Raw genomic sequence first — 15,448 nt, 5'->3', positions numbered from 1 at the left:
CACTTCTCCTCAGTGTTAAGTTACTCAATTCAGGGAAGCTTTGTGGAGTTAGGGCGACGGTGCCCCTGACCAAAGCAGCCAGGATGGAGACCCAGCAAGTCCTCCAGAAGCCAGATGCGGTCTCTTGGCTTTAATGTTCGCACAGTCCTATTTACTTCTCAGCAGTCCAAAACTGGTCCCCCAGGTTCATTTAGATGTCCTTGAAAGTCATCAGACATCTTAGGATTGTGGAGTCATGGATCTAGTTTCGGCATTTCTGCTTACTGGGAACTTCACTTAGGAGTATTTTGTTTGACGGTCTCAGGTTCAAGTCCTGGCTTTGCTGCTTGCTCCACGTTGGAACATGTTACCTCTCGGAGGCTCCATTTTCCTCAGCTCTAGGAGAGCAGTGATGATTGAGAATGTGCGTGTACACTGCTCAGTTGAGGTCCAGAGTACCAAGAGTATTTATTTCCTAGGCAGTCATTCTAACTTGAGGTTATTGGTATGTAGATGGGACGGTGACTTAGGTCATGTGTTACCTTGACTATTACTTTGTGCAGACATCTGAGTGTCAACTCAGAGTTGAAGGGGCTGCTTTACTCAGCTGCTTTTGTTGAACAAATGTCAAATTACCGCACAATGATGTTTGCTGAGTCTCTTAAACCTTTCACGGGGCTTTCCGGTTCTCCCCGCCAGTGCCATTTCTGTTAATAGTCCCAGGCATCCCCACTCTGGACTGTCCTTCTACCTCCCACAAATCCCCAAATCCTCCCGACAGGACATCTGCACTGTGTCCCGACTACTCCACGGACCTAAATTCCCTACTCGCTTTTTCCCTCTGACCCTCCCTGCCTGCCTCTGTTGACCCTGGGTCTTATCTTGTCCCCTGGAGGTATGCTAAGTGCTGTGCCAGCCTGCCTGTTTGCCTGGCCTGTTTTCTTTCACTGCCAGCACCTCTTGGATTCCAATTCCAAACATGGTATCCCTCTGGGGTCACCCTTTCTTCCGGTGCCAAGAGATCATGCATTCCAAATGGAACACAAGTGTGCCTCTCCTGCTGGCTCTCCACTCCCCACTCTGCCCGGGACGACGGAGAGCAGGATGTGGCTGCTTCGCCCTATGTTGCTGAAGTTCGTGGTGTCCAGTTCCTACCTTCTCTCAGGACATTGTATGCTTTTTGCTAAGAACTAACTATGAAGAGTATCCTAAGAAAGCCGGAGCCAAAGACATTTACCAGAGCACTACGGGGGGAACAAGAGCTTTGCTGAGAAAGAGAGAGGAAGGAAGAAGGAAAAGAAAATTCCAAACAGCAAACTTAGGTTTTCAAGCTTCCATGAAGTGTACTATGTCCTGGCATTTTTTCTCAGAGCCACCGGAAGCATTCCTGCCAGCAAAGGTGGTGAGAAGCCACTTGGGAATACAGATTAACTGATTTTTTTTTTACCCCAGTTTCCTTTGTGGAGACCATATCAGAGCCTGCAAAGGCCCCGAGAGCCCCCAAGATGAGTGCCAATGGCAGCACGGTGGCTCAGCTCCTCTGGCAGCGGCCTGTGTGCAGTGGCTGGAAACCGGATGTGGAGGGGGCTGTCTACCACCTGGCCAACTGCTTCTTGCTTATGGGCTTTATGGCAGGCAGTGGAGTATACGGATGCTTCTACCTTTTCGGCATCCTGGGCCCAGGCTACCTCTGCCTCGTGCTGTGGGGCTGGCTTGATGCTTGTGGGCTAGACATCGTCCTTTGGAACGTCCTCCTGACAGTGGCTTGCCTGCTTCAGATGGCGCACCTGGTATATCGCGTTCGGGTGAATACCCTCCCGGAGGAGTTCGACCTCCTCTACAAGACACTGTGCCTGCCCCTGCAGGTACCCCTGCAGGCCTACAAGGAAATTGTCCACTGTTGCCATGAGCAGGTCTTGACACTGGCCACAGAGCAGACCTACGCTGTGGAGGGTGAGACACCCATCAACCGCCTGTCCCTGCTCCTCTCAGGCCGGTAAGCTATTCTGTGTTGTCCATGCCTGGAATTCCCCCCGCCCACACTTCCTGTTCCCTAGTGTCCCCTTCCATTTCGTGTCCCCGTTCATCAAGGGACAGATATGGAAAGTCAAACAAACCCAGATAGATTTTTTTTTCCCCCCCAGGAGTGACTTTGCTTCCTCTTTCTTGACACTTTCCAAGAGGAAGCTAGAATCGTGAGGCAACTTCTACACGACCAAGGGTGGCTGTGTTTACTTGCCACTGGAAGGGTTGGTGAGGCCAGACCCAAAATGGATACAGCACCCCCACCCCCACCCCCATGTGTCACGCCTAAAGTGCGGCAATCTCTGTGAGCATTAGAAGAGTGACCATTTCAGTAAGATCAATTTGCCCCTTCATATGCGTTTAACACTTGCTAAGTGCCCACTGTGTGCAGGAAATAAACAAACAAACAAAGAACAATATTTCCAGCGGCCTCTGTTCCCTGCCAGGGCATCCGGGAAACACCTTGTTGTGTCGAGACATCCTGTATAAGCTCTGGAGTGTAGCCCAGGTACTGACAGCTGCAGAGGCACTAGCCCCACCTGTGTTCCCAGGCCCACTGTTCCACTGAGAGGCTCTGCTGTAACCTGAGGGCCCCATTGTGGCAGAAGAGTAGTAAAACCTACAGATGTCTCACTGGGGATTTGCTGTGGTGGAGACATGTACCTCAGAGGGAGAGGGAGAGGGAGAGCAGGACATTGGCAACAGTGGCTGTTGGATGTTCAATGAGAAACCCCCGTGGGCTCTGCGTCCCTTGCTTTGTTGACATCAGTGCATCCTTTGAAACGTTGCCTCATAGCACCTGACGGTTGACAGTCCCCTCTATCACCTTGCTGGAGATCAAGCATGAGGCGAAAAAAGACATTCTGGTTGCAAGAAAGGACGGGCGGGGAAAGGGATAGATGAGAGGAGGGGAAGAAGGAAAGGAGGAAAGAGTGAAAAGGCAAAGGGAAGAGGAAAAGGAAGGAAGGGAATGAAGGGAAGGAAGGAGAGATGGGGAGAGAAATGAATTAAGATGGCTGACTGCACCATGGTTGTTATTAGGTGTTCAGTACTTAGCTCCATGCTTATAAGACATGGGAGGCATGCGGTTTGCTCTTCATGTTGAGGGCAGGGGACTGAGGCTCGCAGAGACTGGCCTCTCCTGTGTATGGTGTTCATTCGGCAGAAGCATACAGTTCTGATATGGCTCTGTGTCTTGTAACACATTTACTGTGAGCTTGTATAAGACTGAGTCCCCGAGAAGGGGAAAACAAGGCTTGTCTTTCCACATAGCTTTTCCTAGTACACTAAATATCAAGAATTAGAACCAGGCCATCAGGTTTCCCCTTGACTTTCAAGGCCTGGGTAGGGGCTCTGTTGCTGTTCTTTCTGGCTTGTTGCCTTTCAGTGCCATCCCGTCAGCTTTGATGAGTGGACAAGAGGGAGGGCCTCCCATCTATGACTGGGCTTTGGTTTTCAGAGAGAATCATGGCATCTGGGTTAGAGTGATACTCAATGCCTCTAGGTACAGAAGAAACTCCTTTTGTGCCAGGAAGTGCTGGCTCTTGTAGAGTCCACCCTGCCCTAGGGGTGTGTCCCTGGAACCTTCTGCTCAAACCCCAGAGGCTTTGCTGTTTGGTTTTGACAAGGGCAGCCAACCCTTGCAGTACTCAGAGAACACTGTGACTTCCTCAAAGCCTGTCCCCCTGATGAACTATGTTCACTCTTGGTTTCATAGAGGATGCAGTACACCAGACCCCACATGCACAGCCCTCCAGAATAGGCAACTGTCTAAGCTATGACAGTGCAAGGAGATGACCTGATGTGACCGAGGAGGACACCAGAGATAAAGGATACAGCACACCAGCTAAAATCCATTTTGGTGTGCCTTTCAGCCTGCTCAGACATTAGACAGTGTCACGCCTTGGCAGTATGCTTTGAGAACCAACTTCTTTACCTGAGTAGATGGGAGGAGAAATGATATATGTCCTGGTGTCTTCTTTCCTTAGAGATGCTTTTTCTTCACACACACACACACACACACACACACACACACACACACACACACAGAGAGAGAGAGAGAGAGAGACAGACAGACAGACAGACAGACAGACACAGAGACAGACACAGATAACACACAAATACACATACATCTTTGCTCTTTGTTCGTCCATTCATTGTTTCTTTCTTCTTTTCTTCCCTCCCCCCTCCCTTCTATTTTCCCTGCCTTCTTTGGATGTTTTTTAAGAGCACTGAGGCAGCCTATAAACTTCTGTTGCTGCTCTATCCTCTTTCTTTCTAAGCTGATAGCAATCCTGCAAACATGGTGAATGTCCCTAAGACCCACTAGACATTCTGCAAGACATGTGAGAAGCACAACCCCACAAGGTGACAAAGTACAAGAAGGGCAAGGGTTCTCTGTCTGCCCAGGGAGAGTGGCATTATGACAGGAGACAGAGTGACTATGGTAGGCAGACTAAGCCCATTTTCCACAAAAAGTCTAAAACTAGACTTGTGCTGAGACCGGAGTGCGTCGAGCCCAACTGCAGATCTAAGAGGATGCTAGCTATTAAGAGATGCAAGCATTTTGAACTGGGAGGCGACAAGAAGAGAAATGGCCAAATGACCCAGTTCTAAGCTGATTTTGTTGTGAAGACAATAAAATCTTGACCTCCCCAACCCAACCCCCCCCCCAAAAAAGACTAAGACTAGGGATCCAGTGTTAGATGTGACAAGCATTGTCTTGACCACTTGGAGCTTAAGCCAATAATAATTATGTGCCACAGTGATTAATCATGGAGCCAGTGTTGCCAAGGAGAAATAGTAAGTGTAACGAGAGCACATTTTTAAGTTATAGATCTTCGTTTTCTGGGAGGTCAGACACTCCTGCAAGGAGTCAGCCCAGCCCTGGGAGAAGCTGGTCTAACCAAAGACAGCATGTGTGAAGGCCCTGAGGGTGGGGAATGTGGCCCTTTATTTTCTCTTGCATCATCCGGGCTGTCTGTATATATTTCCTGGTCTTGTAGTGAGTGTTTCTGCCATCAGAGGCCAGCTCTGTTCTTCCCGTGGTTTGAGACCTTTCCTCTCTAGGTGATCATCTATTAGGTAATTACTTAATGACTAGGAATAGTCTTAATAGTCAGTGATGTACATGCTCTATCCAGGCATTCATTCAGGGGAGACTCAAGGATACGAATATCCCATTGGCCAGAACTTAACCCCTTGGCCGAACCTAGCAGGGCAATGAAGAAGGCATAGCCTTTAGCTGTGCAGCCACACATCCAGTTAGAACTCCTGTGGCTTGGAGGAAGAGGAGCAGAAGGTATTTGAGAACAGGCTCTCTCATTAAACTTCCCAGATCTCTGCCCATCGCTACCCTCACCTGCTCATCGTAGCCCGTTTAGTCTTCAAAACTCAGACGGAATGTCATCTTGAGAAGTCTGTTCCCTAAAAGGACCAGGCTCTTCCACCCCCTCTCCTGTGAGCCCACTCCACCCCAGTACTCAGCACACTGACCTGCAGCCAGGGTTTTACCTGCTGGAGTCTTCCACTCCGCTCAAAGGCAAGGCTCAGAGTATACCCACCTCTGTGGCCCTCAGTCTTCAGGAACACGGGAGGTTCTGTGAATAGTGGGTTAGTGAGAGAAGCTGCAGACGTAATAGAAAGGCAGCTCCCTCCAGGTGAGCATGTGTGCCACAAAGGCGCACTTGTTTCCTTCTTTGCCTGACAGAACCTGCTTTAAAAGAGGTGGATGTGAAAACCTGAGGTTTCTGGGGAATGGAGGAAAAGACCCACACTGTCTAGATGTTACACAACATCCAGAAATCACTCACTTTATGCAGGTTGGTGTGCCAGGTACCGTACCAGACCCGCACAGAATGCAGGCCCCTTCCCTGCAGGGACAAAGTACCAGGGTGGGTGCTGGCCATAATAAGATCCAGCAAACAGCATTAGTGAGGTTGCTTACCCTGAGATGTAAAGCAAGCCTGTGCTCATGGCAAAGGCCAGAGCAGTTGTTTAACGGGTTGGTAGTGTAGACTAATCATATTCATAAAACTTTTTAAATTAATTAGGATTCCTGGTCTCAGCTACAGAAACCCACTCTATCTAGCTGATGTGAGTTGGGTCCTTTAAGAAAAGAAAAGGATTTTTTTTTTTCAAACTTAAAGAAAGGCGTGCACCTCGGCCTCAGGCTGGAATAAGATAAGATCATGTCTTTTGGCTTTCTGTATGATTTAGATTCTCCCGTGGCCAGTTGGGGCACATCCCTGTGCAAAGTCGGGGTTTCACTATTTGAGAGACAAGGTTTTAGTTCTTGAACACAGGATGTGTTAGTTTAACCACTGTGTCTCTGCCCAAGGCACGAGTCACAAGTCACAGTAACTCAACTCCAGTTCTTAAGTCTCGATGACGTTGGAGCGGCATTGGGGACGTGTGCGTGTCAGAAGCATCAGTGTCTGAGGAGTTTAGGATCCCGTTGTCCCTGTGTTTGGTGAAGGTAGAAGAGTGGTGATGTTGGAAGTGTCCACCACTACTTACTTACCTGTCTGTGTCAGGGTTTCTATTCCTGCACAAACATCATGACTAAGAAGCAAGTTGGGGAGGAAAGGGTTTACTCAGCTTACACTTCCACACTGCTGTTCGTTACCAAAGGAAGTCAGGACTGGAACTCAAGCAGGACAAGAAGCAGGAGCTGATGCAGAGGCCATGGAGGGATGTTACTTCCTGGCTTGCTTCCCCTGCCTTGCTCAGCTTGCTCTCTTATAGAACCCAGGACCTCCAGCCCAGGGATGGCACCACCCACCATGGTCTGCTCCCCTGCCCTTGATCACTAATTGAGAAATGCCTTACAGCTGGGTCTCATGGAGGCATTTCCTCAACTAAGGCTCCTTTGTGATAACTTCAGCTTGTGTCAAGTTGACACACAAAACCAGCCAGTTCATCATTCCAAACTCCCATAATGGGACATCATGGTGAGAGAACATAGAATCTGTTTGCCTGCTAGCCATGTGACCTTAAGTTCACCATGAAGTTTTCCTGACCATCTGTTTTCATGGTAGTGAAATAAAGAAAGAAAGAAAACAGTCTACCCTACCTCACCATGATGACGAAACGGGCAGGCACATTCGAAGCGTCCATTTGCCTTCCTCTCAAGCCCTCTTTTTTCTCTTGCAAGCATGAGTCATCCTGAGCACTGCCCCCTGCCAGGAAGGGGAAAGGCAGGGCAGCACCTCTCATGGCATCAGAGACATTCTACATCCATGCTATGCACTATGGCAGCCACAGAGCACACGTGCTTGGGGTGTGATTAATGTGACTGAGTAACTGGACTGACATGAACTTTATTTAATTTTAATGAGTGTAAATCTCAATTGAAACAGCCACATGTCACTAGTGTACAGCAGAACCCAGCACTGTGGTTTGCATCCTGGATACAGAGTGGAATTATTGGGGAGATTTTAAAATTAATAATGTCCACGACTCACCTGCAGAGATGTTTTTAATTGCTTTGAGATAAAGCTCATGCCTGAGGGAGTTTTCAGGAGGTTTTACTTCCTTCTTTCCTTTCTATTTTCCTCTTTTTATCCCTTCCTTTTCTCCTCCTCCTTCTTTGGGGTGTGTGTTGGGTCTGTGGGGTGCAGGGAGTATTGGGGTGGTAGTGGTGATACAGGGTCTCACTCTAGTCCTTTCTGCTCTGGCGCTTATGTAGGCCAGGCTGGCTTCACAATCATGGCAATCCCCCTGCCATAGCTTCCCACATGTTGAGTGGCCACCCATGAGCTCATACACACATGATCTGCCATGTTAGACTCATATACACATAACCCATGCCGATAGACCCCCAAGTGTTCTTAGTACCCGCTCCCCTCCCCAGGACTCTCATTCTGCACCGTGGAATAGAAAATCGTGAATGTGATGAGGGCTGTGCGAGCTTTGTCTCCATCTTTAATGGGGCCATAGCTGCGCTGGCTCCCTGCACTTTAGCCGAGCATTTCTGCTGGAGAGTTTCAGTGACTCGGCAATAGGTGGCCTCAGCACAGATCAGCCGTTGTCCTTTTCCATTCAGTCTCTTCTCTCCTTTTGTCAGGGTTCGAGTGAGCCAGGATGGGCAGTTTCTACACTACATCTTCCCATACCAGTTCATGGACTCTCCTGAATGGGAATCCCTGCAGCCTTCTGAGGAGGGGACCTTCCAGGTAATAAGGAGCCCCGGGGTAGCACGGGCACCTGCCACTGAAAGCCTACGGCATTGCTACCTCCCCCTTCCCCTCTCTCCCATCTGCCCTTTGACCACCACCAAATGTGATGCTAAGAGTGGGCAGGATAATGGTCCCTGCCTTCTCTTGAGAAGAGTGCCTGGGCTCCTGGGTCTGGGGAACAGGGAAGGGTGGCTCTGGTCCCTGACAGGCAGCCATGTAACTCATGAGCCTACAACTCTTCCAAAAGATTAATGCCCACGGGATAAAAAAAGCTCATCCGATTAGGGTAACTGAACTTTCAGCAGCTCCAGCCCTCCTGGTACATACTGCTCGTTCTATGCCGGACACTGGTACCACCACAACCTGACCCTTCTATTGCCCTGTATCTGAAATGCATTTTCCCTTCTAAACAAACCACCATGCTCCCCAGAACTCTCCCATGAGGGCTCCCCAGGTTCATCTTCTGGCCTCTCTGCCCCTGTGCAGCCTGCTTGAGCGCGTCCTTTGTTTAAGCTGGCTGTGTGCTCAAGCTCTCTATTCTAATGGTGTGGAGGCATCACCGGCCCTGCGTCTGTCTCTATCTCCACTCCAAAAGACAGTCCCAGGAACAGTTGTTGCTGAACTGGTTGCCCACAAGCAGTTGGGGTCTCAGAAGACTCTTGAGCCACTCACAGCCTTTGCTGTCCCCTCTGCACTCCTTCACCCTTGTGGATCTGAGTTGCTGATGGCTAGCAGTGGCACACAGCACGTTTTTATTGTCTTGCTGAATCATACACTGCACTAGATTGTATTACTGTTCTACTGTTTGACAGATAGGGCAGCCAAGGCCCAGAGCACCATGTACTCAGCTAGAGAATAGACGAGGCAAGCAAGAGCTTGGACCATCAGAGGAGCGGTCCGCTCAACCCTCTCAGGGATGCTGCCAGACAGTCTGCTGTCCTGGGGTCTGTGTATCTTCTGTGATGTCTACCAGAGAGTCCTCTAGTCAGCCTCTGAGCTAACCCTGAACAGACACCTACCAGGCAATCCCACTGTCTGGGCCTCTTCTGTCCTAACCCTAGCTCTGTAGTGATATTGTCAGAGAAGCAGCCTTCCTGCCACTGCCAGAGCCACTGACCAGCTCCAATCTCCGAACCTTTGTCCCATCTGCACCCTCCCATTCTCTGGGATCTCCCTCAGGCCAGGATGACAGAAGAGCCCTGGTGGCTGGAACCAGCCAGAGCAGGCTGTGGCGCTGACAGGGAGGAGCAGGTGGGTGATACTCCAAAGGAAGGACTGTTACCCCAGATGGCCTCTCTGCCTGGAATGTAAGCTGCTCGAGTTCCACCGTTTATATCTTGAGCATTTGCCTCATTTAGAAGCAATGAGATCCCCACCCTTGCTGCTGGCTGTGTGAAGTCCCATTTCCTCTTTGCAGGTATCAAATGTTGTTGCGTTGTATTTCGTCTTGACTTTGCCTGTGATGTGACTTTGTTGATTGGAAGAACAATCCTGGTTCCTGCCCAAATCATAACTCACACAGCACATTTCATACAGATCTCAGCATCCCATCACACCCCTCAGCCACCCAGTACAGCAGACCTGCTGGCTGCTGGCCCTGTGACGTTCTCGAAACATTCATCAAGTGCAGGGCACACGCGTATCCCACAGAGTTCATCGTTAGCCTCCAATCTGCAACCTGTTTTGCTGGACTCCTGTCCTATCCAGGTATGCTCATAAAGAAAAAACTTGGCACTTTATCAAAACTTTAGTCCAGACAGTCTCGTATGCGTGTGAGAGCCAATCAAAAAGCAGGTTTTCTGGTAAACGGTTACTGTGCAAGCATGTGGACCTGAGTTAAGATTTCCCAGCACCCACAAAAAAGTGAGGCACGGTGATGTGTTTTTTATAACCCCAGCATTAAAAAGGGTGAATAAATATAAAGGTAGCTAACCGTGAAAGTAAAGCAAAGAAAATGATTATCTTATTCTTTCGAAACAACGGAAGCAGTAATAGCACCCACGCTCGCTGTGCCTGCCCTTCTGGACATGGATTGCATCTAGGTCAGGTCTTCCTGAGGCTCATCTGCTCTCTGCCTGACACTGGTTTCTTGTCTGGGACTTTCTGATAAGGACATTTAGGGCACAGGCTGAAAGCCACTCGCTCAGCCCTTGGTGAGTGTTCTCGTAAGAATTCTCTCAGGAGGCGACATGCCCAGACATGATAGTAACGGATGTTACACAGCTGGTACGGGGCAGACCCGAAACCAGCCCCCAGCTTCTGGTTCTGATGACTAATTTAGAGCCCTGTTACGCATAGCGTGATGAAGAAACCGTGGACAGTACGAGGTAGAGGAAGGGCACAGCAGACATGGGGGAAGAGGAGAGGGGTGTGACGAGAGGTAACGTAGGCAAGGTGAGAGTTGTTTTTAAGATGTGTCTTTTTTACAAGATTTATTTTTAAGCCAGGTGGTGGTGGCACATGCCTTTAATCTCAGCACTTGGGAGACAGAGGCGGGTGGATCTCTATGAGTTTGAGGCCAGCCTGGACTACAGAGTGAGTTCCAGGGCACCTAGGGCTACACAGAGAGGTCCAGTCTTGAAAAAAAAAGCATAAAGGTTTATTTGTGTGTGTGTGTGGGGGGGGTGTTCGATCCATTAGAGCTGAAGATATAAGCAGTGGTGAATGTTGGTGCTGAGACTCAAACTTAAGTCCTCTGCAAGAACAGCCAGTACTCTTAACCCCTCAGCCAACTTTCTAGCCCTGAAAGGCAAGAGTTGAAGGAGTTGTAGATAGTCTCTAACAGAGAATACGTTGAACCATACTTCATAGTCAGCAACAAAGGCACTCAATACAACGTCTGGAACATACTCAGAGCTCAGTAAAGCTTAGCCTGGACGGCCGCCTTCACCACTCACAAACACCAACACACTGTAGCCCTGTCAGCCAAAGGGTTGTATCAGTCAGACCATTCAACGTTGTCTAAGTTTATTCTCTTTTCTATACTGTCCTTGGAACAGTTCCATTTAACCTTAGCTTTGCTACCCATCTTTGGGGTTGAGACAGGGTCTTACTCTGTAGCTCAGGTTACCCTAGAATCACTATGTAGCCCAAGCTAGCTTCCAGTTCTGGTCCACTCCTGGGTGCTTATAAGGTACGAGACACCGTGCCCAGATCATCATTTGTACATGGATTATGGAGCCCTACTGTGTACCAAGTATACGCTGTTGCCTTTTTCTCCTGCTGGCATAATCTAGTTTGCATCCTAGGCACAGTGAGTAGACAGAAATTCCTAGGTCCTTAAATAACTAAGGAAGGGGACCCGTTCCATTGCTCCTGATCCGAGTCATGAGATCCTTCAGTTTGTAACCAAGTTAAGAGCAGATACTGGGACCTGAACCCCAGTGTTCTGCCTATCTGATAGTTTGTCATGCTTACTCTGTAGCCATTTCTCTCAACAAACTTTTCTCCCCAGCCCTTTTAGTGACTGTGCCTTGTGCATTGTTCTCTCTCTCTCTCTCTCTCTCTCTCTCTCTCTCTCTCTCTCTCACACACACACACACACACACACACACACACACAGGGAAGTCAACCCCAGGCCTTACACACATGTTTAACCACTCTACCACTAAGTTATCTCCTTCCCAGGTCTTGATTTTTTTTTTCCTCTAAAGTGTGCATTTCCCATGTCAGGAGCTGTGGTCAGTCATTTCCCATGTCAGGAGCTGTGTCAGTCCCCTGCTCAGTTGCTCATCACCTCTTGGGACCTCAATTTGCATATCCCATCTCCTTGGCTCTGCAGTTCCACTGTCAATCACAATAATGGCTGCCAAAGATTCTAAGTAGAATGGTAAGGGGGGAAGTGGTGGGGGAGGCGGGAAGCTTCCTAATGCACCACAGAGTGGTGAAGCTGGACTTGAACTTGTCATCCTCCCACCTCAGCCTCCAGTCACTGGGATTACAGGCACAGGCCACCAAGCCTGGTTCTTAGTTCTTCTCTCTTAAAATGAAGTCTTCAGCATGACCTCTCTTCAGGACACCAGGAAGCCTCCCCATCTCTCGCCTTTCTACTCAGAATCTTTTGCAGCCATTGCTGTTATCAACAGTGGAACCTCAGAACTGAGGAGAGATGGGACATGCAAAGTGAGGCTCCAGGAGGTGGTAGGCAGCTGAACAAGGGACTGACTTCAGTCCTGATACTGGGCATGCACATCACAGTGCACACAAGAAGCCTGTCCCTGGTCTTTCTCCCAGCAAGGCCATAGGGTGCTCCCAAGTCAAAATAGTAACCTGTTTCTTTGCACTTTAAACATTTCCCTCTCTGCTTCTAACCCCTCAGGTGACGCTGACCGCTGAGACTGAATGTAGCTACATTTCCTGGCCCCGGAAAAATCTTCACCTTCTTTTGAACCGAGAGCGATACATCTCCCGCCTTTTCTCAGCCCTGCTGGGCTATGACATCTCCGAGAAACTCTATACCCTCAATGACAAGCTGTTTGCCAAGTTTGGGTTACGCTTCGACATCCGCCTTCCCAGCCTTTACCATGTCCTGAGTCCCTCAGCCTCTGATGGGGCACCAGAGTCTGAGAAAGAGGATGAAGAAACCCTGGAGGCAGCTGTGTCCCCTGCTCAGGCCCGGCCCATCTGCATCTTGCCAACACCCTCTTGTTCCCCACCTCCAGCTACCACCAACTTCCCTGTGCCTCTGCCCCGGGCCAGGATGTCCAGGCCTGACAGCGGCACCCTGGGTGAGGACTCCACCAGCCTGGTGCTGGAGGACTTTGAGGAGGTTTCGGGATCAGAGTCATTTATGGATTATAGGAGCGATGGGGAGTACATGAGGTGAGGGCAGAACTAACACGGGCACAGACGCCGTCTCCGGATCCTGTGTAAGTATGCGAGGTGAATATGCCTTGTTCCGGACACTATTTCTGAACCCCTCAGAGGACTCACTGCTATAACTCAACCCTGCCTGTGCTCACAGCAGATGTATGCATGGTATGAAAGATTTTCTAAACCTACTCATGATTAGTTGTGGTTAGTTTGTGGAGAATGGGCTGATCGACATTCAGAGCAGACCAATGGGCTCTCATCTTTCGGGGGTGGGCGTGGCTAGATTTTTGCTAATAGCTAAGACTGCTTGCTGCTGGGGCTAAGGAGATTTTTGCATGTGGCATGTGTTTCTAGGGAAGAGAATGCTGGCGTGGTTCTACTGATTGTCTCCCTGGCACAGAGAGTTCTGGGAAGAAGCTGTCCCCGAGTCTTCACTAGGAAGGACTGTTAAAACCAAAGCGAATGGTGATGGCAGGCAATTAGTTTGGGAAACAAATGGCCCTATCTTGCTTTCCTCCTGCCCAGCGGCAGACGGTGCTGGTCACTCAGGTGAGGCCCAGACAGTGCTTTGACTAAAACATTACTAGGACACACGTAGGACAGCCCGGATTTTCCCAGCAGCCCACGTGTGTGGGCAGTGGCCTGGTCTTAGACCCAGGTAGGAACAGGATTTCGATTGTAGGAGTGCGTGCCAGGAAGGCTGTGTTTGATAGTTCTGGGAAGTTGCTTTCATGGTCTCCTGATTGATCTTATAGTGCTTTGACATTTTCGTCTGGACTCTACCCAACCATGGTGGAGGCTTGGCTTTTCCTAAGGAAAGTCCCGCCATCCACAACCTGGAAGGCATTCTTGGTGACAGGGGTGCACAAAGGAACCTGGCACTTTTAGATAAGCACCCCCTAGATGTGAAGAACTAGTCTGGCGGGAAGGCCTCCGAGGTGCACGGAGTGAATGAATGCATGCGTGTTTTCATCACGTTGCTGATGAGAAAGCCAGCGATAGAAGCCGTGAAGACGGACATTGGCTTCGGAGCTATGGGCTTTATCATTTCCTGAGGAGGAGCTCTGAAGCCCAGGATACCTTAGAGTACTTTCCTGTCCTCTTGTCCTCTTTCTGTCTTTCCGCACCCCTTCCTTGCTGACCAGTGTGAACTGTGGGCGCTTCGTGCTGTCCAGCCTGCTTCCTCACAGAGCGCTGACTTCTGCTCTTCTTTCGGATTCTTTCCCATGCCTGACTCCTACTTGTCCCTGTTGTTTCGTTTCGTGGCTCTCAGCATCCCTCTTGCTCACACTTCACCCTCTCCGTCCCCAGCTGCGCATGACTTCTCTGTTCTGTTGCTTGGCTGTTAAGCAATCTGGTTGCTTTCTTTCCCCTTTGCCCAGTCTCTGGCTTTGCTCTCTCTTCTCTTCCCTAAGCGACCTTGGGTCTCCATTTTGCTAATTCCGAATCCTAACTCCTTCAAGGAGTTATCCGAAGATTAAAAAAAAAATATATTCAAATAAAGGCTGGAAATAAAAGGCCTTACGGATGTTTCCCAAACCCCAGGGGACAGATTCATTGAAGGACACTAGTCCTTTTGCGGCTGGCTCTATAGTAAAGCAAATCTGGACAGAATCTACTTTGTGCTGCTGTTAGAAATAACCTTAGCTCTTCTGAGGCGTCCTTTTCTGGGAGCCTAACTCACTGTGCAAAATCACAGGATGTCTTGGGGTCCCCTACACAAGCTCTTCACACCCCAGAAGCAATCCATGCTTCATCCCAAGCTGAAATCCTTCTCGCCTCTGGCCCTGACGTCATTTCCTCTATGTGGATGATTCCAAACCATCGTGGAATCTTTCCCAGAACCACCGTTTTGCCTCCGGCCTTCTTGTGTATTTAAATAGCAGAGAGGAAGGAAAGAACAGGTGGGTTTTACTTTCAAACCACAGAATCTTCAGAACAGGCGAACATATAGCCCATAAGTGGTCACACAGCTTCCTCGTGACTGCCGGCTGCTTCTCCTTCCCTCCCCGCAGCCTACCCTCTGCCTTCCCACCCTATGGGAAAGGGCTGGCAGGGGGCAGCACTTCCAACACCTCAGTAACAGCTGGGATCTGGCAGAAGTGGTTTGGTTTCCAGCGTGGTGGCTGGCAGAATCCTCTCCCAACCGAGAAGCAGTCTGGGAGGAGGCCAAGAGAGACCACATCCAGCCCTCAGCTTCAGAAGAACTGGGTGACGACTGAACCTCAGGCTACCCACATCTATGCATTCTGCCAAAGACAGATCTGTCACACCCCACTCAGACTCTCCCCTCAGCGTGAAAACTGATTGCTGTGGACTGCCGTTTGTATGTTCTGAGCCAGCTGATGGCTGCCATTGCAAACAGCCACTGGGAGGTCTCCTGGGCAGTCAGTCTGCTCTTAGAAGCAGGCGCTCAAGCTCTGGGGCCTCAGCAGTGGCTGCTCTCCTGGCGG

At 49.7% G+C, this 15,448-nt stretch overlaps 1 protein-coding gene across 8 annotated transcripts in view; it reads left to right on the top strand.

Annotated features, from left to right (window-relative positions):
* Positions 1-234: 234 nt before the first annotated feature.
* Positions 235-15,448, top strand: part of Popdc2 (popeye domain containing 2) — a 47,027-nt gene continuing 31,813 nt past the window's right edge. For 2 of the 8 annotated variants that reach the window (XM_008768734.4, XM_008768733.4), the window contains exons 1-4: positions 235-1,975; positions 8,072-8,180; positions 9,720-9,890; positions 12,502-13,051. In XM_008768734.4, coding sequence (XP_008766956.1) covers positions 1,485-1,975; positions 8,072-8,180; positions 9,720-9,890; positions 12,502-13,008 — 1,278 coding nt within the window. In that variant the 5' untranslated portion in view covers positions 235-1,484 and the 3' untranslated portion in view covers positions 13,009-13,051. Of the gene's footprint in view, positions 1,976-8,071; positions 8,181-9,600; positions 9,891-12,501; positions 13,545-15,448 lie in introns of those variants that run through there. The other 6 variants (XM_063270640.1, XM_063270639.1, XR_005491039.2 and 3 more) reach the window with 5 other exon arrangements.

Source organism: Rattus norvegicus, chromosome 11, assembly GCF_036323735.1.
Source record: "Rattus norvegicus strain BN/NHsdMcwi chromosome 11, GRCr8, whole genome shotgun sequence".
NCBI classification, from domain to species: Eukaryota; Metazoa; Chordata; class Mammalia; order Rodentia; family Muridae; genus Rattus; species Rattus norvegicus.
Note: the sequence above shows the minus strand (reverse complement) of the source record. Positions and strands in the feature narration are given on the sequence as shown.